Source organism: Talpa europaea (genome assembly GCF_964194135.1).
Source record: "Talpa europaea genome assembly, chromosome: 1".
NCBI lineage: Eukaryota > Metazoa > Chordata > Mammalia > Eulipotyphla > Talpidae > Talpa > Talpa europaea.
This window is the reverse complement of record NC_140073.1, coordinates 134,883,452-134,909,615: the sequence shown is the minus strand read 5'-3', so window position 1 is coordinate 134,909,615 and position 26,164 is coordinate 134,883,452. Positions and strand designations below refer to the sequence as shown.

General features: G+C 36.1%; 1 protein-coding gene across 2 annotated transcripts; it reads left to right on the top strand.

The window, feature by feature from the left end:
• Positions 1–1,673: 1,673 nt before the first annotated feature.
• On the top strand, positions 1,674–22,594 carry NDUFS1 (NADH:ubiquinone oxidoreductase core subunit S1; the record flags this gene model as incomplete). 2 transcript variants are annotated; one of them, XM_084230169.1, is made up of 18 exons in its annotated part: positions 1,674–1,731; positions 2,614–2,705; positions 5,045–5,152; positions 5,849–5,925; positions 6,593–6,674; positions 6,764–6,894; positions 7,539–7,724; positions 9,345–9,479; positions 10,714–10,828; positions 11,897–12,042; positions 13,065–13,193; positions 14,318–14,447; positions 16,500–16,660; positions 18,732–18,886; positions 20,689–20,864; positions 21,027–21,161; positions 21,254–21,326; positions 22,503–22,594. In XM_084230169.1, 18 exons carry the CDS (start codon positions 1,674–1,676, stop codon positions 22,592–22,594), a joined length of 2,181 nt encoding a protein of 726 aa, XP_084086295.1. The 2 variants fall into 2 exon arrangements, with proteins under 2 accessions (XP_084086295.1, XP_084086296.1); XM_084230170.1 differs by lacking the exon at positions 5,045–5,152.
• Positions 22,595–26,164: the final 3,570 nt, after the last annotated feature.

Sequence of the window (26,164 nt, the reverse complement as noted above, 5' to 3'; positions counted from 1 at the left end):
CCGGCAACTCATTCTCCTCTTGTCCTTGACTGGCGCCGCGTCCCACCCCGCAACCCCGGGAGCCCCAGAGAACCTGCAAGTGAGGACTGTAGGCCGTGGTCTCTGGGCTGATGGAGTTGAAGGGAGGAGGAGGGTCAGGAGGCCCTGGGAAGTGCTGACCCGAATGCAGGCTTGTGAATGACCTTCCCCCTGCAAGGTGAGGTGCAGGACATTCTCCTGTCTGAGGAGGAGACCGTTTTGTCCCCTGGAGAAAACCCGAGTCAGGTGGTAGAGACTGAGTGATTTCTCCCAAATCATCATATCCTTGTTACTGTCCATCATTGTCTGCTATTGCCTTAGCAACAGTCCAGGTGTCTGATTGGTTTTTTGGTTGCTCATGACTGCCTTGGGTAGCACTTTCATTTCTTTCACTAATGGGGAAACTGAGGAAAAGGACGTTTTAGAATCTCGCCCAAGGTCGCACTTGAGAATAACAAGTAGTTGTTTCGAAGAGTTTGGAATCAATTGCTTGTACTGTAAGATCTTGGGTGAGACACAGTTCTGTCCCAGAACAAATTAGCAGTAAAGAAAATGTCACTTGAACTGTTTCTGACGAATTAACATCAGGGTTTTTTGGTGTTAATTTTTGTTTTTGTGGAATGGTCACACATACTGCACCCCGAATTTTGTGCGTGTCGTTAAGCAGGGTGTTATAAGACTGAAGCACCTGCACCATTTCTTTCCAGGAAAGTAGAACAGATTGGAGACAGTTTACTTTGCAAGTAGTTATTGAGCATCTGATATAAGCTAGAAATGAATCAATTCAATAAAATGATTAGGGAGTAGTTAGGAAATTTTAGAGAAGCTCATCAAAGACTCCCTGAGGAATGGCATTTAAGTCAAACTTTGAAGGACCAGGAGTAACAAGAAATATCTGAAGGAAAAATCTAAGAACACAGCTGGAAGGAAGAAGGGGGATATTGTGGGAACTTCAGAAGCCAGGATATGGTAGTAAACCTGGCCCGAGGTGATGATGGCTTCTAATAGGATGATACCTCGGAAAGAGAAGAGGATGGATGCAGGATACGTGGAAAACTTGGATAGTATAAAAGTTTCCAGTCTAGCTTCAGAAATGATTGTTATTAACATTTTCCCATCTTTGATATGACTCTTTTGGATCCTACTTGACACATAACTATGTGAACTACACATCAAAGTTTTACAAATCTATTTCTTATCTTGGGACTATGCAATATTTTATTAGATGCTATATATTTAACAACCCAACCTAGTTCTGGTTGATTGTCAAACACAACAACAAAATTGCCTTTTAACTTCTAGTTAGAAGGCCCAAGTGTATATACTAGGCATTCCTTCTTAGCTCCTTGACATTGTGCACATCAGTTAATCTCTCTGAACCTGGGTATCCTCTTTTTTTTTTTTTTTTTTAACATTTTAAAACGTTAAAATGTTAACATTAGAGAAGCACCTATGTAGTCATAGGTGGGCAGGAGAACTCTGAAACTGGGTATTCTGATCCCTAGAATTTGAGCGGACAGGTCAGGACTTGTGACTACTCAATGACATTGTATATGAAGTGTTAAAATTCTAAAATATTACCCAAAATATTGTGATCAGGTTTTTTTTCCCCCTCCTATAATAATATAACTCTTCTTTCTTTTACTCTTAGCAATATGTTAAGGATACCTGTAAGAAGGGCCTTAGCTGGCCTTTCTAAATCAAAAGGATGTGGTGAGTGGTTTTTTTCTTTTTAATTTGTATTTCTGGGTACTGAATTTTCTATCTTTGTTAATTTCATGTGGAATGTTTTCTGAAAGATCCTAAACATATATTTTGCATTAAAATAAAAATAGAAGCAAATGACCTAAGTTGAACAGACTCTTTCAAAATGTGACTTTATGTTAAACAGTTCATAGGAAGTTACCTTGAAATACAAAGTAGTAGGAATTGCCCATCTGTGCAATATTTTGCAAAATACTGCAAAAAAGGGTATTCAGCTTTTGAAAAGTGATCTTTCCACAGATATATTTCTAGTGGTATTAAAATTTCCAACTTAAACTGTTACTAAGAGTGGACCTTCAGGAGCCTCCCCGGTGGTGCAGCGGTTGAGCGCTGGTTTGCAAAGCTGCCCGCAGCCTCTGCAGCGCCGGTTCGATCCCCGGCTGCTCCCTGGCCACTGGAGGAGGGTCCTGCATGGCGTGCAGACCTCTCCTGCCACCCACTGCTCCCCTCAGCAGTGTGCTTTGGTCCTTCTGCCTGCTCTGCTCCCTGCTCTGGCTCTGGTGAATTCTCTTACCCTCCCACGCTTCTGACTGTACCCAGTGCTTGTATAAATAAATAAATAAATAAAACAAATCTAAAAAAAGAAAAAATATGTGTGGACAGAATATTATTGAAAAAAAAAAAAAGAGCGGATCTTCATAATCTGTTAAATATTTTGTATGGGAAACCTTTTTCTAGTTCAGTATTTTATAAGTTTGTATCTAGAGAAAGAGAAGAGAACAGTGTAAAATGAAGGAAATTTTCTTGTTGATTAGCATTGTTTAATCCATTACCCCTGCTGTAATAAATTCAACTCTATTTATTTTTCATGTCAATATTTTTCACGGTCAGTTCGAACAACTGCCACAGCAGCTAGCAACTTAATTGAAGTATTTGTTGATGGTCAGTCTGTCATGGTGGAACCAGGAACTACTGTCCTCCAAGTAAGCATATGTTCTAATTTATTTTTGTGTATGTTCTGATTAATTTTAAATACCAATTTATTTCTTTTTCACTACTCACCTCCAAAATTTTCAGGATTCTTTTTAAATGCTCATAAAAGAGGGGCCTCCCTGGAGGTGCAGGGGTTAAGTTTCAGTGCTATTAAGCATATCTCCAGCAACTACGTCTTGAGTTTGATCCCCAACCTGACCCATATGGCGCAGCAGACCTCTCATACTGTCTCGCCTGAGGCTCCCCTCAGCAGTGTATCTCAATAGATCTACCTGTTCTGCTCCTCAGTCTGTCTCTGGTAAATCCTCTCACCCCCTGCAGCTCTGTCCTATACCCCAGTGCTTATATGCATACATAAATAAAAATCTTTAAGAAATAATTTTAAGTTATCTAAGTATTAGTTACTATATGTAAGTTTGAGGAAAAGATAGCATTTTTTGGTGCACCTGCTTCATTTTTTCACTCATGTAGTCTTTCTGTTTTCAGTAATATTCTTACAAGTGTATCCTCAAAGCAGGTAAATGGAAGTAGTACATTCTTGAATTCATGTTCTAAATATTTCATTTCTTCATATTCACCCAGGAATAACAAAGTTGGTCATGAAATAGCGTTGCTCCATTCCATCTGCAAGTTACCACAGAATTCAGTGTTTTTTTTTTACTTATTTTAGCAGTCATTATATGTATTAATACATTTAAACAATAAATATGTAACAAAAGTACATTCAAGGGCCTCTGTGGTGGCGTAGGCGGTTGAGTGCCGCACTGTGAAGCTGTCCGCAGCCTCTGCAGCGCGGGTTCAGTCCCAGCGGGCTGGCAAGAATCTCACATGGCGAGCAGACCTCTCCTGTCTTGCCTGTTCCTCCCCTCAGCAGTGTATTCCTTCAATCTGCTTGTTCTGTTCCCCACTCTGTCTCCAGTGAATCCTCACCCTCTTGCCTGAACCCCGGTTCTTATATAAAAATAAATAAATCTTTTTTTAAAAAAAAAGTACATTCAAGGTACAGTGAAGAGTATTTTGGCAGCTAGGGGAGGTGGTGTAAAGAGATGTCAGGGGCATATTAGATGATCCCTGAGATAATTTTAAGGGATAAATAGGTGTTTATATGTGGACAAGAAAGCTTTAGAGAGTTTGGTATTGGTGGACCATAACGTGTATGTAGAAATGAGAGAGCAGGAAATCAAGATACTCTGGTAGAGAAGATCCAGTCATGAAAGATGATATATACCCTACTAAAGAATTTATAGTTTGACCCATCAAGGAGTTTGGTGACTATTAAGCAGTATGACAAGGACTTAGAGAGTAATGGTTTGGAGAATAGTAAGACTGGAGTGAGAGATAAGCGAAGAGTATATTATGTTAGTAAAGTAGGAAATGAAAAGTCCTAAAATAAAGTACTGGTATGGGAATGAATATCAGATTTAGGGGAGAACGAGACATAGACCTTTAGGAATGATGATGAGCTGAGTAACTGTTAAGAGTTTCTGGCTTTGTTCACATACTTGGGGCTGTGTAGTAGGGGACAGAAACAGACTTAATTTTAACTGTCTGTGGAACATACACATGCAAACACCTATTGAAGTCTGAAGCTGGAAACCTGGGGGAGGATTGTCAGGGCTGCAGGTGAAGGTTTGGATGTAATCGTCATAATGGAATATGAGGTAGTATGAAGGCTGGAACAGTGTCTGTTTTGCTCACTGTTATACCCACTGCATCTAGCACACAGGACGACTTGGTTCATTTTTGTTGATTAAGTAAGGGCTAAGAAATGGAAGAAGTGACTCTAGAGGAAATGTGAATACATTTATTGGCTCAAAAAGGAAGAACTAATCTCCTTACTATGTAAACAGGAACTGGAAAGAGCTTCAGCCATGGTCGGTGTATGAATCCTTGGTAAGGCATGTGGATCCAAAGATAGAACCAGATAAGAGACAGGTAAACAGTATGAAAGGGAATTTCTAATACAAAGGAAGAGATCTAGGTAAAGAGAAAGTTCAAGTGCAGGGGGAAAATCTTTTTGGACATTTGTTCACAGTGGTGATGGGAAGGCAAGCCTTCAGCCCAATCTGGGGATACTTCATCCAGTTTCTTCCACGTGAGGTATGGACATGCTAAGGATCCTTAAAGAGGCAGCTTCAATGTAGACAGACATTGAGATCAAGAGCAATGAGGAAAATCTCGACACAGATGAAATAAGAGAGAATGGAAATGTAGATAATTAATAGGTGTAATTATTTAGAGAGCGGATGGTCTCATTTCCCCCCTCTGTTTTAGCAAGATAAGGATGATGTAAAGTTATTCTAATGCAATATTTTTTTACTTTGTCTAGGCCTGTGAGAAGGTTGGCATGCAGATCCCTAGATTCTGTTATCATGAAAGATTGTCTGTTGCTGGAAACTGCAGAATGTGCCTTGTTGAAATTGAGAAAGCTCCTAAGGTACTTGATACCTAAAATTCTACACCATGCTGTAGAAGGTAGAAAACTTTAAATGTTGCAGCAAATTTTATTGAGAATCATGTTATAGGGGAGAACCTAGTGCTGTTTACCGCCATCTATTAAATTCATATTTTTTTCTGTGATTGGTTCTTTTCGTTTTAAAACTGGAAATGCATTGATGAAAGTGCTTTGTAAACACAAGTGCCATATAATTTAGATTTAGAATTGAAAATGGCTTTTCACACTTGTCAATATTTTCAGATAGCTTTGTGTTGCATAACGAGGATGTGAAGTTGCCAAGCAGCACTTTAGGGGCATATCAGCTATGCCACATTTAACTAAAGAAAGGGTTGCAGAGAAGAGATTCACTTTCAACTTCATTTGGCTTAGGCAATTTTAATTTAGTAGTGCCTGCTAATGACAACACAGTTATTTGATGTTCTATTTCAGAGCCTTTTATAACAAATTACATTGACTATTAGAATAGATGAAGAAGAAAGGCATTTATTTGTTTCTGAGAGAAACATAAAGTATTAGATTATCCTATTATGCATATGAAAACTAAAAATTTTAGTCTTAAAAAATACTTTGTTCTTTGCTTGTTTTCCAATGTATAATTTAATTTTTTTTTTCTATTGTAGGTTGCTTATTACAAATAAGTACAAATTCTTACAGATTTGTCCATTGAAATTCTAGGTTGTAGCTGCTTGTGCCATGCCAGTAATGAAAGGTTGGAATATCCTGACAAATTCAGAGAAGTCTAAGAAAGCCAGGTACTTGATTGCTACTTGGTATAGTAACTTGTTAGAGCCAAAAACTGTACATTTCAGTATTTAGACTTTTCCACAGATAAGAAATTCAATATCAAACTGAGAAAGTTGACATGCTTGGCTTCAGGGAACAGTGGAAGTGAGTTGTGGAAATGAAGTCAGGGATTTATGGTATTGAGCCTTTGGAATCAACATTAAGAACCCATAATTAGTAACATACTCAACTTTGATGAATAGTGAGGATGGAGCTTATTGAACTGAAAGTATTACAGTGTTATGCTACTGCTCTGTATTGGCATTGATTGGTTTGCTCTGCGATTATATGTCTGTTGTGGTTTTGAATTAATGCAAGTATTTTCTGAGACCCATTCAACAGCTTTGGATAATTCTGTATTGTGAAATGTCATAGTATCCTGGAGTTGGGGGGTTAAAAAGAAATCCAAGTATTCTGAGTTCTCCAATGATGTTTTATTATAGACCTTTGTAAGCCTTTTTTTAAGATTGTGTTTTTAATATTACTAGAATTTTACTTATATTGGCATTTCTGATAACTAATGTAAAATTAATGCTAGTTATATAAGAACATGTGTGTGTGACATTTATTTAAATAGTCTGTATGTAAACTTTTGATGTCAGCAATTTGTGTCATTTCATGTAATTTTCCGTACAGAGAAGGAGTGATGGAGTTCTTATTAGCAAATCACCCACTCGACTGTCCTATCTGTGATCAGGGAGGTGAATGTGATCTGCAGGTATACAGTGTAATTTTGTGAATCATTTTTGTTGTCTCAAGTATTAATTGCATTAGCAACATTACATTAACTCTTGTGATATACTTAAGGACCAGTCCATGATGTTTGGAAATGATAGAAGCCGATTTTTAGAGGGGAAACGTGCTGTGGAGGACAAGAACATTGGACCATTGGTAAAGACCATCATGACTAGATGTATACAGTGTACTCGCTGCATCAGGTAATTTTCTCTGTTCTGCTGGAGTGCCACTGTACACTTATTATCCACAGAATTTCATGGAGTAACATTGCTTGGAAAGGATGGCAACTTTTATTTGGTGAGGGAAAAAGGAATTTGGTTTTAATGATTTTTACAGAAGTTTATAAAATGAATGTGTTGTTCACACTCAGTTAATATCAGCTTAATTGGATGTAAAAAATCAAAGTTCAGGGCCTCCCTGATGGCGCAAGGGGTAAAGACTCAGCACTATGAAGCTCTCCGTAGCTACTGCAGCTCCCCAGCCAGGAGCTGACCCACATGGTGCAGCAGACCTCTCCTGTCTCATCTGCTGCTCCCTCAGCAGTATGTTTCAGTCAGTCTGCCTATTCTGCTCCCCACTCTATCTTTGGTAAATTCTTTCACCCTTAAAACCCTTAACCTACAACCTAGCTCCTGTATGCATAAATAAAATAAACTTTTAAAAAAGAAACCAAAATCAAAATTCACAAACACTAAAATTTACTATGATGACATAATTTGTGTCATTTTCTGTATATGGGGTATACATTTAAATGCAGACATTCATTTAATGATTTTTTTTATTCTTTGTGATCATAGGAAAAGAGATAGTTTGCTGGATTTGACTGTGCATTTTTATCTTGCAGATTTGCAAGTGAGATTGCAGGAGTAGATGATTTAGGAACAACAGGCAGAGGAAATGATATGCAAGTTGGTACATATATTGAGAAGATGTTCATGTCTGAACTCTCTGGGAATGTCATTGATATCTGCCCTGTAGGTGCCCTGACCTCTAAACCCTATGCCTTTACTGCCCGGCCTTGGGAAACCAGGTATTTACCTTTGTAACTTTTATAATTTGGGTTTTGTCTTTTAATTTCCTACTGTTCAAAAAACTTCAGAGTCATTTTCTACCTGGGTTTTGTTTTGATCTAACTTTTTATTTGTTTGCTTTAAATAAAACCCTTTTAATTAAGATAAGTAGTTAGGTTGAAGGTTAGAATGAACCTGTGCAAACTAATTTTTCTTGGATATTCTGAACTACTTAATCATAAAATTTATTTCATTCTTCCAAGGAGTAATACTGTCTTGGCTTTTTTAAAATTTGTTGTTTCTTCTCAACGTGTTCTGTTTTCAGTCATGTGTCTATATCATACTTTATTGAGTTCTATTATTAGATTTTAGTTTCTAGTCTTTATTATTACAAGCCAATGATAAATGCCATTAGTCATAAATTTCTTGATACATCTCTGATTCTTCTGATTAAACCAAGAAATGGAATGGGTAGTTTCAACAAGTTTGAGTGTTTTTAAGGTTCTAGAAAAATTACCTTCCATTTTTAAATCCTACCAGAGCATAGGGGGGGTATTAAAATTTCATGTTTTAAGCAATGTATTTATGTACACAAAAGCATTTTGAGGGCCTCCCTGGTGGCGCAGTGGTTGAGCGCTGGGTTGCGAAGCTGCCCGCGGCCTCTGCGGCGCCGGTTCGATCCCCGGCTGCTCCCTGGCCACCGGAGGAGGGTCCCGCATGGCGCGCAGACCTCTCCTGCCGCCCGCTGCTCCCCTCAGCAGTGTACTTCGGTCCTTCTGCCTGCTCTGCTCCCCGCTCTGGCTCTGGTGAATTCTCATACCCTCCCACGCTTCTGACTGTACCCAGTGCATGTATAAACAAACAAACAAAATAAATTAAAAAAAAAAAATGCCTCTAAAAAAAAAAAAGCATTTTGAAAAGAGGGAAATATTATAGTGCATAATTGAGATGTTTTAGTACAAAGGTCTACCCTCAGGCTCCTATAAAACATATATTGAGGGCCTCCCTGGTGGCGCAGGGGGGTAAGACGCAACCCTATGAGGCTACCCGCAGCCACTGCAGCACGAGTTCAGTCCCTGGCCAGGGAACTGCCCACATGGTGCAGCAGACCTCTCCTGGCTCGCCCTCTGCTCCCTTCAGCAGTGTATTTTAGTCATTCTGCCTGTTTTGTTCCCTACTCTGAGGTGAATTCTCTCACACTGCCACACCTCTGGCATGTACCCCATTTCTTGTATGCATAAATAAATAAATCTTCAAAAAAAACAACACATATTGCTACACTGGCGTTCCGTTCCCACAGGTTGCAGACACTTGTTTTTCTTAAATCTTTTTGTTCTTCGGATTAGGTAATTTCTATTGACTTATCATCAAGCTCATTTTCTCTTTGTCATTTCAAATCTGCTGTTGAATTCCTTTAATGAATCTTTTATTTCAGTTAACTTTTCAACTCCAAAATTTCTGTATGGTTCTTTTTTCATAATTTCTTACTCCTTACTGACAAGCTTGTTGATATATGTTTTTTGTCTTCCCTTTAATTCTTGAAACATGATTTCCTTAAGCTCTTTGAACATATGTTAATATTCTTGCTTTTATTTCCAAAGAAGGCTTTCTTAAGAGTTTCTTTGTATTTATTTTCTCAGAAAGACAGAATCCATTGATGTAATGGATGCAATTGGAAGTAATATTGTGGTAAGCACAAGAACTGGAGAGGTGATGAGGATTTTGCCAAGGATGCATGAAGACATCAATGAAGAATGGATCTCTGATAAAACCAGGTATATGATATTTTATTTTCCTTAACTTTTTTGCAATTGATTTAAAGGAAATTTTATGCCAATTTTAATTTTAAAAAAACTATCATACTGCAAAATCATGACTATAGATTATTGAAAAAGATATAGAAAATTACACAAAATTAACATTAATAGTCATAAGTACATTGCTGACTTAACACATAAACTTTGAGAAATACTTTTTTTTTAATGGATGGAGAAATTAAATAAGATATTTAGTCTCTTGTTATTTATTCATTGGAGAAAAGAAGCTAAATATAAGTTTAGAATTTGCATGGCACAATTTTAATAACTAGAAGAGGTGCTCAGTTTCATTAGTAAAAATGATTTGACTTTCTTAGCTATCAGACTGTTTTTGTATTTTTAATTTTAAGATCATTTAGGTAGCTGAAAATAAATTATAAGAAGTCAAACTTCTTGATTTTTTTTTTTTAGAAAAAGATTTATTTATTTATGCATACAAGAGCTGGGATACAGGCCAGAGGTGTGGGGGGTGAGAGGATTCACCAGAGACAGAGTGGGGAATAGAACAGGCAGACTGACTGAAGTACACTGCTGAGGGGAGCAGCGGGCGAGTCAGCAGAGGTCTGCTGCGCCATGTGGGTTGCTCCCTGGCTGGCCGGGAATTGAACTTGTGCTGCAGTGGCTGTGGATTGCTTCATAGGTTGCGTCTTACCCCTTGCTCCACCAGGGTGGCCCGATCTTTTATTTATTTATTTGTTTGTTTGTTTTAAAGATTTATTTATACAAGAACCAGGGTACAGGCCAGATGCACAGGAGTGTGTGAGGATTCACCAGAGATAGAGTGGGGAACAGAACAGGCAGACTGACTGAAATACACTGTTGAGGGGAGCAGCGGGCGAGATAGGAGAGTTCTGCTGTGCCATGTGGGATTCTGGCCGGCTGGCCACGATCAAACCCTCGGCCGCGATCAAACCCTCGCTGCAGAGGCTGCGGACAGTTTTACAGTGTGGCGCTCAACCGCCTGTGCCACCAAGGGAGACCCTTTTTGGTCTTTTAGATTGAGATGATATTCATAAAATAGTTCATCTCAAAAAAAGAACTTGGAATAATTATTTGTATCAAATATCAAATTTGATACAAATTATTTGACACTTTAGCCAGTAATGTTTTAAATATTTTTTTTTTTAAGATTTTAAACTTATACTTTCCTCTTTAGCAAGATTCTATAAATGGTGTAATTTCTATTATCTAGATTTGCCTATGATGGGCTAAAACGTCAAAGACTTACCGAGCCGATGGTCAGAAACGAAAAGGGGCTTTTAACCTATACCTCCTGGGAGGATGCACTCTCCCGTGTAGCCGGAATGGTAAAAATTAAAATATGGTATAACTTATTTGTGATTTTCAGGGGACATTTTTGTAGCAAAGTGTGGATATATGTTTCATTTCTTTTCCTCTTGCCAAGATTACTTTTCATTTAACAAATGTTTATTCAGAAACATGTCAATTTCATGTTAGACATAGGGATAAAAGACTGCTTACATGTGATCCTACCTCCCATAGTGTTGTAGTAGAAAGGATGCATTGCTACATATTACATGTTGCTGTGGGTAGTGGTGTGGGAAATGATAGGAGAGTGCTCACATAGGAGGAGTGCCTAAGGGCTGGCATTGAATCAAGGATGCCTTCTTAACATACTGTAACTTTTTAAGCAAAGTCTAGGATGAATATTTTGCCAAAGCAAAAGTAGAGGAAATGGCTTACTGGTTAGAGAAAGGCAGCGTATATAAAGGTTAGATGAAATGACAAAACATTCTTCAGAAGAAATTTGATTTAGCTATAGCTTCACAGTCTTTATTCTCCAGACCTTATTTTGAGGCCCTTCATTCTTTTTTTTTTTAATATTTTTAACTTATTTATTTATTTATTTATTTATTTATACATACATACATACATACAAGCACTGGGTACAGTCAGAAGCGCGGGAGGGTGAGAGAATTCACCAGAGCCAGAGCGGGGAGCAGAGCAGGCAGAAGGACCGAAGTACACTGCTGAGGGGAGCAGCGGGCGGCAGGAGAGGTCTGCGCACCATGCGGGACCCTCCTCCGGTGGCCGGGGAGCAGCTGGGGATTGAACCAGCGCTGCAGAGGCCGCGGGCTGCTTCGCAACCCAGCACTCAACCGCTGCGCCACTGGGGAGGCCCAAGGCCCCTTCATTCTTAATTTAAAACACCCCCCAAGCTGTTGCTTTTAGCATTATCCCATATATACCTCTGTTCTCACTTTTAGGTTAATTAATACTTGGTTTAAAACTTCTTAGTCAAGTGTGTTGCTATTTTTATATTTTAAAATGATTATAATTTTGTTATTCTGAACAATTCGTTGTTCTTTGCTGAATCAAGGTTTCTTGATGATGTCCTTTTCATCCATTTCTAGTTGCAGAGTTTCAAAGGTAAAGATGTGGCAGCAATTGCAGGTGGATTGGTGGATGCTGAAGCTCTAGTAGCTCTCAAGGACTTGCTTAATAGAGTTGACTCTGATGCTCTATGCACTGAAGAGGTCTTCCCCACCGCAGGAGCTGGGTAAGAAATATGAAGCTTAGGTCTAGGCTTCCTTTTTCCTTTTATTTACAAGTTGTGTATAGACCAACCACACCTGTGGCATCAGTACCTTATATGTGACAACTTGGATTCTCCAACTTACCAACATTGGCATCACCAATGTCAAACCAAGAGCTGTTGGAGAATCCACTTATTAATAAGTGTCTGAAACTTTGATGTCATTTAAGAATACTTCATTAAAATTTTTTTCTCTGAGAGAGCTATAGGTTTTTGTATTTTGGGAGTTTTTTGAGAGCTATAGGTTCGATGATATAAGAATATTCCTTGGATTGTCAGTGTATCGTAATAATTTTAAAAATAAACTTGCCATGGTGTCCCCTGCCTCCTTTCCACCCCACTTTCTCCTCTCTTTACCCTCTCACATACACACACCCCTACTTGCCTTCCTCTCTAATCCCCTGTGACTGTGGGTGGGGAAGGAAGTGGATATTGTTAAATTGAGTGGAGATGAGTATGCATCTTGCTTCATCCTCTGAAACCCATGTCTTCCATCATTCTCCCTCACTGATTTCTTTCTACATGAGTGGGTCTGTGATCATGTTGGCCAAAGTGGGGCTCTAATGGAATACTATTCAGCTATAAAAAAAAAAAAGAAGAATTCTTGCTGCTTGCAACAGTGCGGATGGATGTAGAGGGAATTATGCTTAGGGAAATAAGACAGATAGAGAATGACAGATACCATATGATTTCACTAGTGTGTGGTTTATAGAGAAAACAAAAAGATGACCAAAATAAAGTTTGCACTATAAGACCAATTTTATAAAATGGTTACCAGAAGAGAAAAGGGAAGGAGGTGGGTAAATCTGGAAAAGGGGTACAAATAATATGGTGAAGGATCAGTTTGGACTTTTAGCAGTAAATTTAATATAGCATATATTGATATAACATAATACAACAATGGATACCTAGAACTTATATGTTATAATGCAGTGTTATTTTAATAAAAATATTGTAAGTTTGGTTTTTTTTTTTGTCTTTTCTAGCACAGATTTACGTTCCAATTATCTTCTAAATACTACAATTGCTGGTGTAGAAGAGGCAGATGTTGTTCTCCTGGTTGGTACAAATCCCCGTTTTGAGGCACCACTATTTAATGCTAGAATTCGAAAGAGGTTAGTAATAATATTTATCCAAAAGATAATTGAAGAGCAGATGCTAACAGGTCTGTTCTACCTCCTTTTCCCTTTGTGGACCTCTCTGTCTTATGTTTTTATTTTTAAATAATTCAAGATACTTGAGATGGCCTTTGTATACCCATTTTTGTATACTGTTCACTCAGATCAAACATTTAAATCATTTTGTCTTATTTGTTTTATTCTTTATATATTTGTATTTATGTACAGATGTTAATTTTTTTAATCATTTGGAAATAAGTTATAAATATGATTTTGTTTTATCTCTAAATATTTCTGTGTGGATTTCCTAAGAACATGGAATATTCTCTTCAGTAATCCAAGAATTTAGTGCTTACATAATATTATTACCTAACTCATAGATTATATTCAGAATTCATCAATTTTCCTATAATTACTTCCATAAAATTTTTTTTTTCTGCCCAGGATCCAGCCTGGAGTTACATGTTGTAATTAGTGCCATAACTCTTCAATCCTCTTTACTGACATTTATTTGAAGAACACAGACCAGCTATTATGTAGAATGCCTCCCAATTTTTTTATATCTTAAAAATTTGTGAATAGGTTAACCATGTAATTTATTGTCTTAACTGGCACACAATTGAAAGTGAAAAAAGGAGTTGTTAATTAGGATAACAAGTAAAAACCAGCTCTGTCTCAGACAAACCAGAATACAAGGTCTCTGCATTTGTAGCTATATTTGAAAGAACAGAATCCATACTTTCCTATCACAGAGGATAAATATGAATGACATAGACTAATTTCTTAAACTATGTTTAAATCGCCTTAATGAATAGCTGGGAAATACTTTACAAATATCTCAAAATAAAAACTAAACATCATTATTCTAAAATTAAAGTATTAGTTTGTAGTTGAGTTATACTTAACATTTTTCACAGTGAATTTATTGAATTACCTTGTGTATTTTTGTAATACCTATTTTGAAAGATATACAGTAAATTTTATCTGTTAAGGTTAAATGTTCTATGAGTGCTATTCTGCTTATAATATTTTGTAATGTAAATAGATATAGCACTTACTTTGATGAAACCCATAAATTGCTTAGTAATTTAGCTCTAAAAACTTCATTGATTTTATTTCAGCTGGCTTCATAATGACTTAAAAGTGGCCCTTATAGGAAGCCCAGTGGATCTCACTTACAGATATGACCACCTGGGAGACGCTCCAAAAATTCTTCAAGACATTGCTTCGGGTAGCCATCCATTCAGCCAGGTGCTCTCTTGTTGATTTTTAAGTATTTTGTTTTTTAATTATTGTTGTAATAATGACATTTGGCTGCTATCTATATAGCAACATAGAAGAGTACATGGAAGAAAGTAATTCATTATCCAGAATCCCACCACCCCACATAAGTATTGATGATTCCTCATTGAGTCATCTCTGTTCACAGGAAAATGGATGAATAGATAGCAAACAAAAGCAAGATCATACTGTACTTGTATTTTTATTTATCAGAGTTAAATTTTACTTGACATTATCAGAAAAGAAATTGAATGAAAGAATTAAACTTCAAGCTTTAATGAAATCTTTCTTTACTGCAAGAGTTACTATTCCTAAAAGAAATTTCAACAATCCTTTTACATGACTTTTTCAATACTGAGTTCTTTCTTCATATTCATTTCATTATTGACTAGAGTATATAGTGTTTTGTTTTTTCAACAAGAATTTGTAGTTGCACTGTCCTTAAAATTTTGCTTTCTTGAAAATGCCTGTTTTAATTTTATTCCTAAGAGCATTGTTAGGACTTAGTTCTAGAACTACTTCTTTTCCTCTCTGAACTTTATAAACATTTTATTTTCACTCTAATTCCTATCCATAGGCCCCAGAAGATGACTAGTGTATTTCAGGAAAAGTTTTCTATTGTAGAATTAAATGTCTTATCTTTTAATTATTTCTACTGTATTCATTATGAACCCTTATCAGTACCACTATTGACTCCCCTTTTCTATCATTTTTTCCTTTGGTTTCATTTTCAATTTCTTTGATATAATTTCCTGTGGTCTAATATTTCTTTTCCCTGTACTTGCAGTCATGTTTTACTTTGTTTTTTATTGTTCATCTCTAACTTGATTTTCTTATAGTTCTCTCTGAATTCTTTGATAAAAACATTCTTATGTGTAATACACTGTTTCATTTTTGGACACTCTTTAAATGAGAAAGTGAGTGTTGACTTTTATTTTCTTTGACGCTTACAATAAGAACTAATTCTCTAAACTCACATTCTCTCGGGAAATTCATCATGTGATGAAGGGCTTCCTCTTTTTATAGTCTCTAATCTTAATTCTCTTACTGATTCTTTGATTGGGGCCATTTATGGATGAATGATATAGAGAATGAGGAGAGTGAAATATGTAATCTATAGCTTTATTTCTTATTTTTCTGTTTACCAAATCTGTAGTTTCTTTTGCTCTTGAGATGCACTACCCCTCATTTAAAAGAGAAGATCTGATAGTTTTGGGTATTCTGCATTATGATCTAGTGACCATTGTTTTCCCTACTTCCTCCTCCCTGTCTGGGACGTGGTGAGTGGATAGGACATAGCAGATGTGATACTTTGGCGTCATTTCTCCTGTTATACCCTACTTTTTGAATCTCTGTGGGGACATTTCCCAGTTTTTCTGGGATATGCCCATAGCCATTTTCACCTAAGATTATTTGGCTAGGGTTTTCATTCCCAGTGCTTAAGTTTAGAAAACCTTTTTTTATGTTCATGTAACTGGTTCACATTGGTAAGATTTTTTTTTTTTAATAGAGGCATGTTTTATTTATTTATTTGCTTGTTTGTTTGTTTTGTTTGTTTATATATGCACTGGGTACAGTCAGAAGCGCGGGAGGGTGAGAGAATTCACCAGAGCCAGAGCGGGGAGCAGAGCAGGCAGAAGGACCGAAGCACACTGCTGAGGGGAGCAGCGGGCGGCAGGAGAGGTCTGCGCGCCATGTGGGACCCTCCTCCGGTGGCCAGGGAGCAGCCGGGGATTGAACCGACGTTGCAGAGGCCGCGGGCAGCTTCGCAACCCAGTGCTCAACCGCTGCACCACCGGGGAGGCCCTAAGATGTTTTTGATTAAATGTGTCTGTATACTGACTTGCAAGTCAGAGTTTTATGTGGCCTCTGCACTTGTATGTGTATGGCCTCTGTTTAGTTCAGGTTAGAACTAACACTTGGGACAATGAATCATAGATGCACATTGGGTTAGGTTATGTTTACTTATAATGTACTTTTAATCAAAGTTTTCTTGTTTTTTTTTTTTTTTTTTTTAAATAGGTCCTAAAGGAAGCTAAAAAACCAATGGTGGTTTTAGGTAGTTCTGCACTCCAAAGAAATGATGGGGCAGCAATTCTTGCAGCTGTTTCCAACATTGCTCACAAGGTTCGGATGAGTAGTGGTGTTACTGGTGATTGGAAAGTTATGAATATCCTTCATAGGTGTGTTGAGTAATTATCTTATATTACTATAAAATTGCATATATGCATTCCTACTATACTCTTCACATTTAGATTTACCAATAATTCAGATGTAGAATAAAAACCTTTACTCTCTTTGTGAGAAGAATCCAAGATGATAAATAAATAATCCAAAATAGCAGTAAGTGTGGAAAAAGTCTTGAAAATCTGTATCATATTACTATCACCTTGGTTCAAAGGTTGCAACAAATCCTCTGATTTTAATTAAATGATAAAAATGACAGTTAATGAGAATTTATCTCAAGTTTTCTCTTGACTGTATAAATAATGCAAGTTTATGTTAGGAAAGTGGAAAAGGAGAAATAATGTGAAAATGGAAACTAGCTGTGTTCCACAAACTAGATAATTGCTACTGCTATTTTAGTGTATTTTCTTCTGGTCATCTTTTCCCTATGTAAATAATTTTTTAGTTGTGTAGTTAAAATCATATATGCTTTTGTATATATATGCTATATATGCTTTTGTATCCTTATTTTGGTCAGTTCTCATTCCAAATAAGAATTTCTTCTTGTGATTAGAAATTCTTTTTTTTTTTAAGATTTATTTATTTATACAAAAACTGGGTTACAGGCCAGATGTGCTGGGGTGTGCGAGGATTCATCAGAGACAGAGTGGAGAACAGAATAGGCTGATGACAAATACACTGCTGAGGGGAGCAGCAGGCAAGGCAGGAGAGGTCTGCCGCGCCATGCGGGTTTCTCCCTAGCTGGCTGGGAATCGAACCCATGCTGCAGAGGCTGCGGACAGCTTCACAGTGCAGCACTCAACCCTCTGTGCCACCCGGGAGGCCCCTGATTAGAAATTCTTCATCAATAGAAATTTTAATGCTACTTTATGTCTTTAATATATATAATTTTTTAGCTTTCCTTCTTGTTAACATGTAAATTGATGGTAGTCATTAATCATACATAATGCACAAGATACCTGTGAACTTCAGTGTTTTTTTTGGGGGGGGGGTGTTTTTTGTGTGTTTTTTTTTTTTTTTTTTAACAAATTTTTCACTTCTTTTGTTAAATTCTTTCTAAAATATTTTATTCTGGGCCACCCCAGTGCCACAGCTGGTTGAGTGCTCTACTGTGAAGCTGTCCGCAGCCTCTGCAGCACGAGTTCCATCCCCGGCCAGCTAGGAAGAAACCATTGTGGCAAGGCAGACCTCTCAGGTCTCGCCTGCTGCTCCCCTCAGCAGTGTATTTCAGTCAGTTTCCCTGTTCTGTTCCCCACTCTGTCTCTGGTGGATCCTCTCACCCACCGCATCTCTGGCCTGTGCCCCTGCTCTTGTATGCATAAATAAATAAATCTTTTTAAAGAAATAAATACTTTATTCTTTTGATGTCGTCCACTAGGGTTTGACAGAGCAGTAGTATTTAGTGGAAGATGTTTTGAGCTGCCCATCTTCCTTCAAAAGTAGGTAGAAGACTAGCTAGTTTATACAAATAGATCTTTAGAATGGCTGCTACTATTTCCAGAAAGAAAGGTAACAATAATAAACTGGACCAAACTTTCAGTTGTTGGAAGTGTTAGTTATTCCAGACCTCATCTTTAGAAGATTTCTATACGAGTAGCATATGTTCATAGAAAAAAATCCACAAGAACATACACCAATGTAATACACTAATTATACTTTTCTCTGAATTAGAGTTTTATGAATGGTGTTTAAATTTCTCACTTTTGGTTTCCAAAATCACCTGATGTTCTCTAATGATTATATTTGACTTATGTCTTTTATAAAAAAATCTTACTATATTGAATAAGAATCATTGTAAGGCAGTTGCTTTCATCAGTTTCCAGACTTAACCCATTAAATGTTATGAGTCAGTATCCTAAGAATCTTCTTCCTTTGTCATTCTTAATATAGTCAATGACTGCTGTTTGTTAATGGAACATCTATTTTAAATGGGTAAAAAAAGAACCATGAGGGAAGGTCTTTGACCATATTGAATAGAAAAGAGAGTGGGTATCATTCTAGGAATACATTTAATTTTATATAATGAAAACACAGCAAGTACACTAGAAATCCATAATTGTTTTACAGGATTGCAAGCCAAGTAGCTGCTTTGGATATTGGCTATAAACCTGGGGTGGAAGCAATTCGGAAGAATCCTCCTAAAGTGCTATTTCTCCTGGGAGCAGATGGAGGTTGTATCAATCGACAGGATTTGCCAAAGGATTGTTTCATTATTTATCAAGGTAAGTAGCACCTGTGACATCAGAAACTGGAGACTAGAATGTTGTGTCTAGTAGCAGTTTTGTGGCAGTATATTTAGTGGAATGAATGTTTTACAAATTCAAGTATTTCACACACCAGTATTTTTTTTAAACCAAATCATAGGTACTATTATTAGTTACATGATATTGCTGTTAATCATTGTTATCTGATGTTTATTTAGTAACAAAAAATTGGAAGAAACCTAAATAACCCCAGTAACAAGAATTGTTATGGGTTTATTTATACAATAAGTATTACATAACATTAAAATACAACTTTTTGAAGAATATTCAGCATTATTAATGGTAAGCACTTCCATATAAAGATAGTAGAAAGTTTAAAAATCATGTATTCTATGTTACAGAACATTTAATGAATTAAACTTAAGATAGTATTCCTTTGGCTTTTTGTGTTTGACTCATTTTCTTGAACTCTTTATCTTTATAAAACATGTAATCTAGTTCCCAGAATAAATGGAGTCTATAATATCCTTGCATGTTTATATAAAGTATTATCTAAATTTCTACTTCCTGGTTCTTGCCTAAGATAATCATTGGTGACAGTTTTGATGTGCATGTTTCACACATTTTGCTATGCATATATCAAACTTACACACAAATGAGAACAAATTCATATATTGTTCTAAAACTTTCATGTAACTTTTTTTTTCTTCCACCGGTTTTATTCAGTTATTAATGAGTGATAGTCTTTCAGAATACTATTTTTTTTTAAAGATTCACTTATTTATGCATATAAAAACTGGGGTACAGGCCAGAGGTACAGGGGGGCAGTGAGAGGATTCACCAGAGACAGAGTGGGGAGCAGAACAGGTGGAATGACTGAAATACACTGCTGAGGGGAACAGTGGGTGAGGCAGGAGAGATCTGCGCCATGTGGGTTGCTCCCTGGCCGGCCAGGGATCGAACTTGTATTGTAGGGGCTGGAGATAGCTTGGTAGTGCTGTCTTTAACCCCTGTGCCACCAGGAAGGCCCTCAGAATACTATTGTCTATGATTTTTCATTTATGCTCCGTAATTATTATTACTGTCACATTTCTTTTCTGCACTTTTCTTTCCTCCATTTCAGTCTACTTTACCAAATTTCGCTAACATGCATGTTTGCTTCTCCACTTTATAATTAAGAGGAAGTTAGTTTCTCTTGATTTTGAAGATAATATATGAGTGTGTCTGTGTGTGTGTGTGTGTGTGTGTGTGTAGCTATAGTTAGCTGTTGTGAGAAGATGATATATATACTAGTTTTTTGCAAAAACAACCTGGGAGGGTCCTCCCTGGTGGCGTAAGGGGTTAAGACGCAACCTATGAAACTATCCACAGCCACTGCAGCACGAGTTCAATCCCCAGCCAGGAAGCTACCCACATGGTGCAGCAGACCTCTCCTGACTTGCCCACTGCTCCCCTCCACAGTGTATTTCAGTCAGTCTGTCTGTTTAGTTCCCCATGGAATCCTCTGGTGAATCCTCTCATCTCCCACACTTCTGGGCTGTTCCCCAATTCTTATATACATAAATAAATCTTAGAAAAAAAAATAACCTGGGAATATGCATACTGAATTCTGTAACATTAATTTTCTTTGGGAAGGAACTTGAATTATGGGCAAGCTGGACTTTAATTTTTATTCAGTTCTTTGAATTTTAAAAATGAGATTTAAAAATAACTTCTAATTTTAAAAATGAGATTTAAAAAATATGTATACTATGTCCATGTAAACTAACTGGCCAGTTTTTTGCTAAAATGTGGTTTGCCATTTGCCACCCTTTTTATAGGACATCATGGTGATGTTGGAGCACCAATGGCTGATGTTATTCTCCCAGGAGCTGCTTACACAGAGAAGTCTGCTACTTATGTCAATACTGAGGGTAGAGCTCAGCAGACTAAAGTAGCAGTCACACCTCCTGGCTTGGCAAGAGAAGATTGGAAAATTATAAGAGCTCTCTCTGAGGTATTTGTTCTAAGTGATTCTACTAATGAGATGTTTGACATGTTAGTTACAGTTTAGAATGATTTTAAAGATCAAGGAAAATGCAACTGTGAAATGCAGAGATGTTTTGAATGATTTTTTTTAGTACTAAAAATTTATGTCAGTTTTTGGGACCTGATATAGATTGCAGGTATAACTCTTCCATATGATACTCTGGATCAAGTAAGGAATAGATTGGAAGAAGTCTCTCCTAATCTTGTTCGATATGATGATGTCGAAGGAGCTAATTATTTCCAGCAAGCAATTGAGCTCTCCAAGGTAAAATTTGCCTATATGCAGTTTTTATAATTGTGTGTCTTCTGATGAAACAATTAGTTTTCTGTACTGTTATCTCTCTCCTTTTTTTGCAGCTAGTGAACCAGCAACTTCTTGCTGATCCTCTTGTTCCACCTCAGCTAACAATAAAAGACTTCTACATGACAGGTATGTGATTGTCAACATGAATGCCAAATGTGAAAGATGGCAAGGAATCAGATCACCTAATTTAACATCATGATTCCAACATGTTAGTAATAATATTTGTTCATTTTAATCCTTGTAGATTTTCAAATACCAAAACTAGTGTAATTCATATTTCCTGATTTTGTTCTAATTTCTTTTATTTCTGAAATGCAAGCAGAGTTTGAAAATCTAAGCAGAGTTAACAAATTCTAAATGTAAAATTTTCCTATTGCATGTAAGATGACTCTTTTGCAGTTCAGAGGTGATTTTTTAAGTGGCAAATAACTCTGAAGGTTTTTCTGAGAATTATAATAGAACCAAAACACTTAATTGTGAAACATGTTAAACAATATTTCTCATGTAAATTGTTAGGAATTTTTTTGAGGAATGCAGACTAACTGGAGCTTGTTTGCTACAGGTCTCGATACATATTTAGGTTATCAGGTACTTGATAGATGATACTAAATAATTTTCTAAAAGATAGTATGTTTTGAATTTTTTGGTAGTTTTTATTTATGACTGTAATAGGTTTTTTTAGTTATGTTAACAAATGTTATACTCATTGTAGAATCATATCTAAGCTCAAAACAACAAGGAAAAGACACTATTACTGGGAAATAACTATTTATTTTTAACATTTTTTAAACATAGTTATTTCTGTATTTCTTCTTGTAAAATATAGAAATAACTATATTTCTTCTTCCAGTGATCTACACATATATTATTTATTAAAACAAAAATTGAGGATATTAATTTACTCTGGGTATTTTTGGGACAGCTTTATTCATGTACTATAAAATTCACCATATAGTATGCCTTTCGATGGATTTTAGATCTTAGTATGTGTACTGTTTTGTAACCTTTTTTCAGTAACTGTGTGTGCAAATTTCTTTTCTGTGCCTTCAGTGTTTTTCTATAGTATTTATAATGGCCACATACTAGCACATCATGTGGTTGTGTATAGTTATTAAATCATTTCTATGAGTATTTATTAAAGTTATTTAGGTAATAAGAGACTAATTTGTTGATTGATTGAACAGAATTTACATATAGTTTTGTAGTGCTTTTCGTGTTCCTGAATATGTGCCAACAAGAAAGTTTTACCATATATTTTTAAAGTTGTATTATCAAAACACACATTTTCTTAATATCTTTCAGATGCAATTAGCAGAGCCTCACAGACAATGGCCAAATGTGTCAAAGCTGTTACAGAGGGTGCCCAGGCAGTAGAGGAACCATCCATATGCTGAAACATCTTTTAGGAACCCAGTTTTACTACAAATAGTTAATGGACAATTATATTAGAGTGCTCTCTCAGAGGTTTATCTCTTTAAAAAATAATCCTAATGATGTAATATTAAGGTTCTACAATGTTTTTTTGAACGCTATATTGCAATTATCAAAGAACCTTGAGGTTTTAAACACACATTTATGTATTCTGTGTAACATTGTTAAGTGGTTTAATAAACGTGTATACTCATGCTCATTCATGTAAAAGCATTGATATTGTGGCAAATACAAACACTTAAAATGTGATTTCTTCTAAGATCTTTATGTTTATAAAATGGATGTAATAAGGGCTTCCATTAGAAATTACTTTTTTTCTAGTGCTAAAGAAAAGATTTAAGTATTTTCGTTAAGATGAATAGACAAATATAATCATAAATCAGATCTGCATCTTGGACACCTGTAACTAGCAATCATAATAATGATAGCTAATGGTTATTCAGCATTTTCTGTGTGCTAAGCTCTGAGGTTTTACATGCATCATCTTGTTTTATCCTTGCTACTTCCCTGTGAGCTAGTACTATTTCATTGAAGAAATGAAGAAACTGAAACCCAGTTTATTAGGTAGCTTGCCCAAGACCACACAGCAAAAAAGTCAGACTCAAGCCTAATTTTCTCAGTCTCCAAAGTCCATTCTTTTTAAATGATACATATAATTCACTCCCATTAATATTGATTTAGTATGTGTTACTTCTAACAATTATTATCAAGAGAACCTTGATAATAATTTTATCCTTAGTGGATAAAATATTTTTTATTTTCTTTTGAATCTGTTTACATAATGTCATGATGATTTATATGACATTTTTCTTTGTGTAGTAGATTACACACACACCCTTGGAATGAGGGCAGTCTCAACAGATAATTTATGTCTCACTGTTGTTCCATATTCGTTATATTAACACCAACTCTAGTATTAACTAAATTGTTCCAGTAATAGAAGATAAAAGTAATAGCTTTTGTAATTTTCAATTAAGACAAAAAAGTGAAAATTTTATTCAGGTTTATTCTAAAGTTAATTTTTTTCAAAACCTGTTATTGGAATCCTTGTAGAATCTTTATTCCTTTCTGCTTTTACTACAGGCTCAGCCCATCTGTAGTATACAGTTTTCCTCATATAATAGAGGATAAGGCTTTTAGAATAGTATATCATCAATATTTAAAAATTGTACATAATTTGTCACCTATAACAGCCTTTGCAGAACTGTTTATTTTATCCACTTTCGTGATGTATCCTGAAGTTGTATGCATTGCTTAAAGTACTTTGCTTAAAATTCTCAGTTGCCTGAAATACAAATTTCCTGAAAGTCTTTGAATTCAGTGCAAACTTCCTAGCACTCTCTACTTTCTTCACCCCTTAGCACTTAGGGGGCATATCCTCCCAGTTTGGTTTTTCACACAGAACTCTACACCAAATATGTGCAGACTTGAGATTGTTTGTAAGAGGCTATTGCACTCAAATGGAGAGAAAGTGACATATGCCTAAACTGGTCCAGGATCCTTGGGCTGCACATGTAAACTTGTGATTCTGTAAATACCTTGTTTGGGGTCAGTAGTACTCAATAAATGTGTTGGTTTTTACATTAATATGAAAATTCATGGGCATCTATGAATCATATAAGGCTGAATATTAAGTTTATGATAAGCATAAACATTTAATAATTGCTAAGGGGAAAGAAGACCCTGAAGAAGAGCCTGCATATTGAAGAAAAATACATGTAGGTGAGAACAATAACCTGGCTGATGGAGTTGTGTTTTTTTTTCCCCCTAAAGTGTAATTGACTTATATTAGTTTCAGGTATACAACATATTTGTATATATTGTGAAGTGATTACCATAAGTCTAATTAACATCTATCATCCTACATAGTTATGAAATTTATTTCTTGTAATAAGAACTTTTAAGATCTACACTCAGTAACTTTGAAATATGTAAAATGGTATTACCACTATACTCAGCCATGTTCATTACATCCCCATGACTTATTTTACAACTGTTTAAGTTTTACTTTGACCCCCTTCACCCATCTCTCACCCACTCCTACCTTACCCTCCACCTGTTGGAACCATCAGTCTGTTCTCTATGAACTTAGGTTCATTGTTTTTTCTTTACAATTCCATATATGAGATTATATGATAATTGTTTTTGTCTACTTGACATACTTCATTTAGTATAAAGTCCTTGAGATCCATCCATGTTATCACAAATGGCAAGGTTTCATTCTTTTTATGGCTAAATAATACTACATTGTATATGTGTACACACATTTTCTTCATCCCTTGGGCATTGTTTCTATGTATTAGCTATTGTCAATAATTCTGTAGTGAACAAGGGGATGTATATATACCTTTGAGTTAGTGTTTTTGTTTTCTTTAATAAATATCCAGAAATGGAGTCATTTGATTATACGAGGTAGTTTTTTTTGAGGAACTCCATACCATATTCCATCATAACTACACCGATTTATATTCCTGGGAATTAATGTTTTAAACAATGAGTTAACGAGAACATTTACAAAGAGTCAAACCAAGGACCCTTGGGTGAAGAAGGCAGTCTGAAATACACAGTTAACAATAGGGTACTGAGACTACAAATGTAGAGACTAAAAAGGCAAGAGACGTATTAGAGGTATTTTTACTATACCCTGTTGATTCAAGTAAAAATTTTGGACAATTATGAAAGTTGAATATATGGAATATAGGTACAAAAAAATCTTAAAACCTAAACCCCATCAGGAATGATGCCCAAATTCATTGTGAATGATTATAATAAAAGCATTAATAAAAAGCTTTACATCTTCCTAGTAATAGTATACAAGCATTATTACTGCTGAGTTGTTTAGATACTTTCTTTTCAGGTCAGACAGATCTTGTTCAATTTTGGGAAAGTTACTTAGAAAAATTTTAAGATGGTTTGTTCACCTGTAAGATTAACTTAAAAATTATACTTATTTTTAGGCCTCCTTGGTGGCGCAGAGGTTAAAGTCTTAGCACTATCAAGTTATTGCCAGCCACTGCGGCATGAGTTTGACCCCTGGCCAGGAAGCTAACGCACATGGCGTAGCAGACATCTCCTGTCTCACCTGCTGCTCCCTCAGCAGTGTATTTCAGTAGATCCACCTGTTCTGCTTCCCACTGTGTCTCTCATGAATCCTCTCACTCCCCCGTACCTCTGGTCTACAACCCATTTCTCACTTAGATAAATCTTTTTAAGAAATAATATTTTTAACCTCATAGGTTTATGAGAAATCAAAACCTGTAAAACTCAGCCTATTTCATAGCAACTATTCAATGTGCTTAAACTAATGCTGGAGACTTACCTGAGGACCGTCCTTATAGAAAAATGCCTACTACAAGTTTTGCTGACAGTTTCAGGAAGTTTCATCATGGAAGTCTTTGATCCTAATGTTAAAAGCCCCCATGCTAAGTGAATTAAGTGAAAAATTCATTTCTTTTGATTGTGAAGGAAAATCATACCTAATATAATCTCCAGCTTGTATTTTTTTTTAATAAGTGGTAAACTCGTTTTTTGTT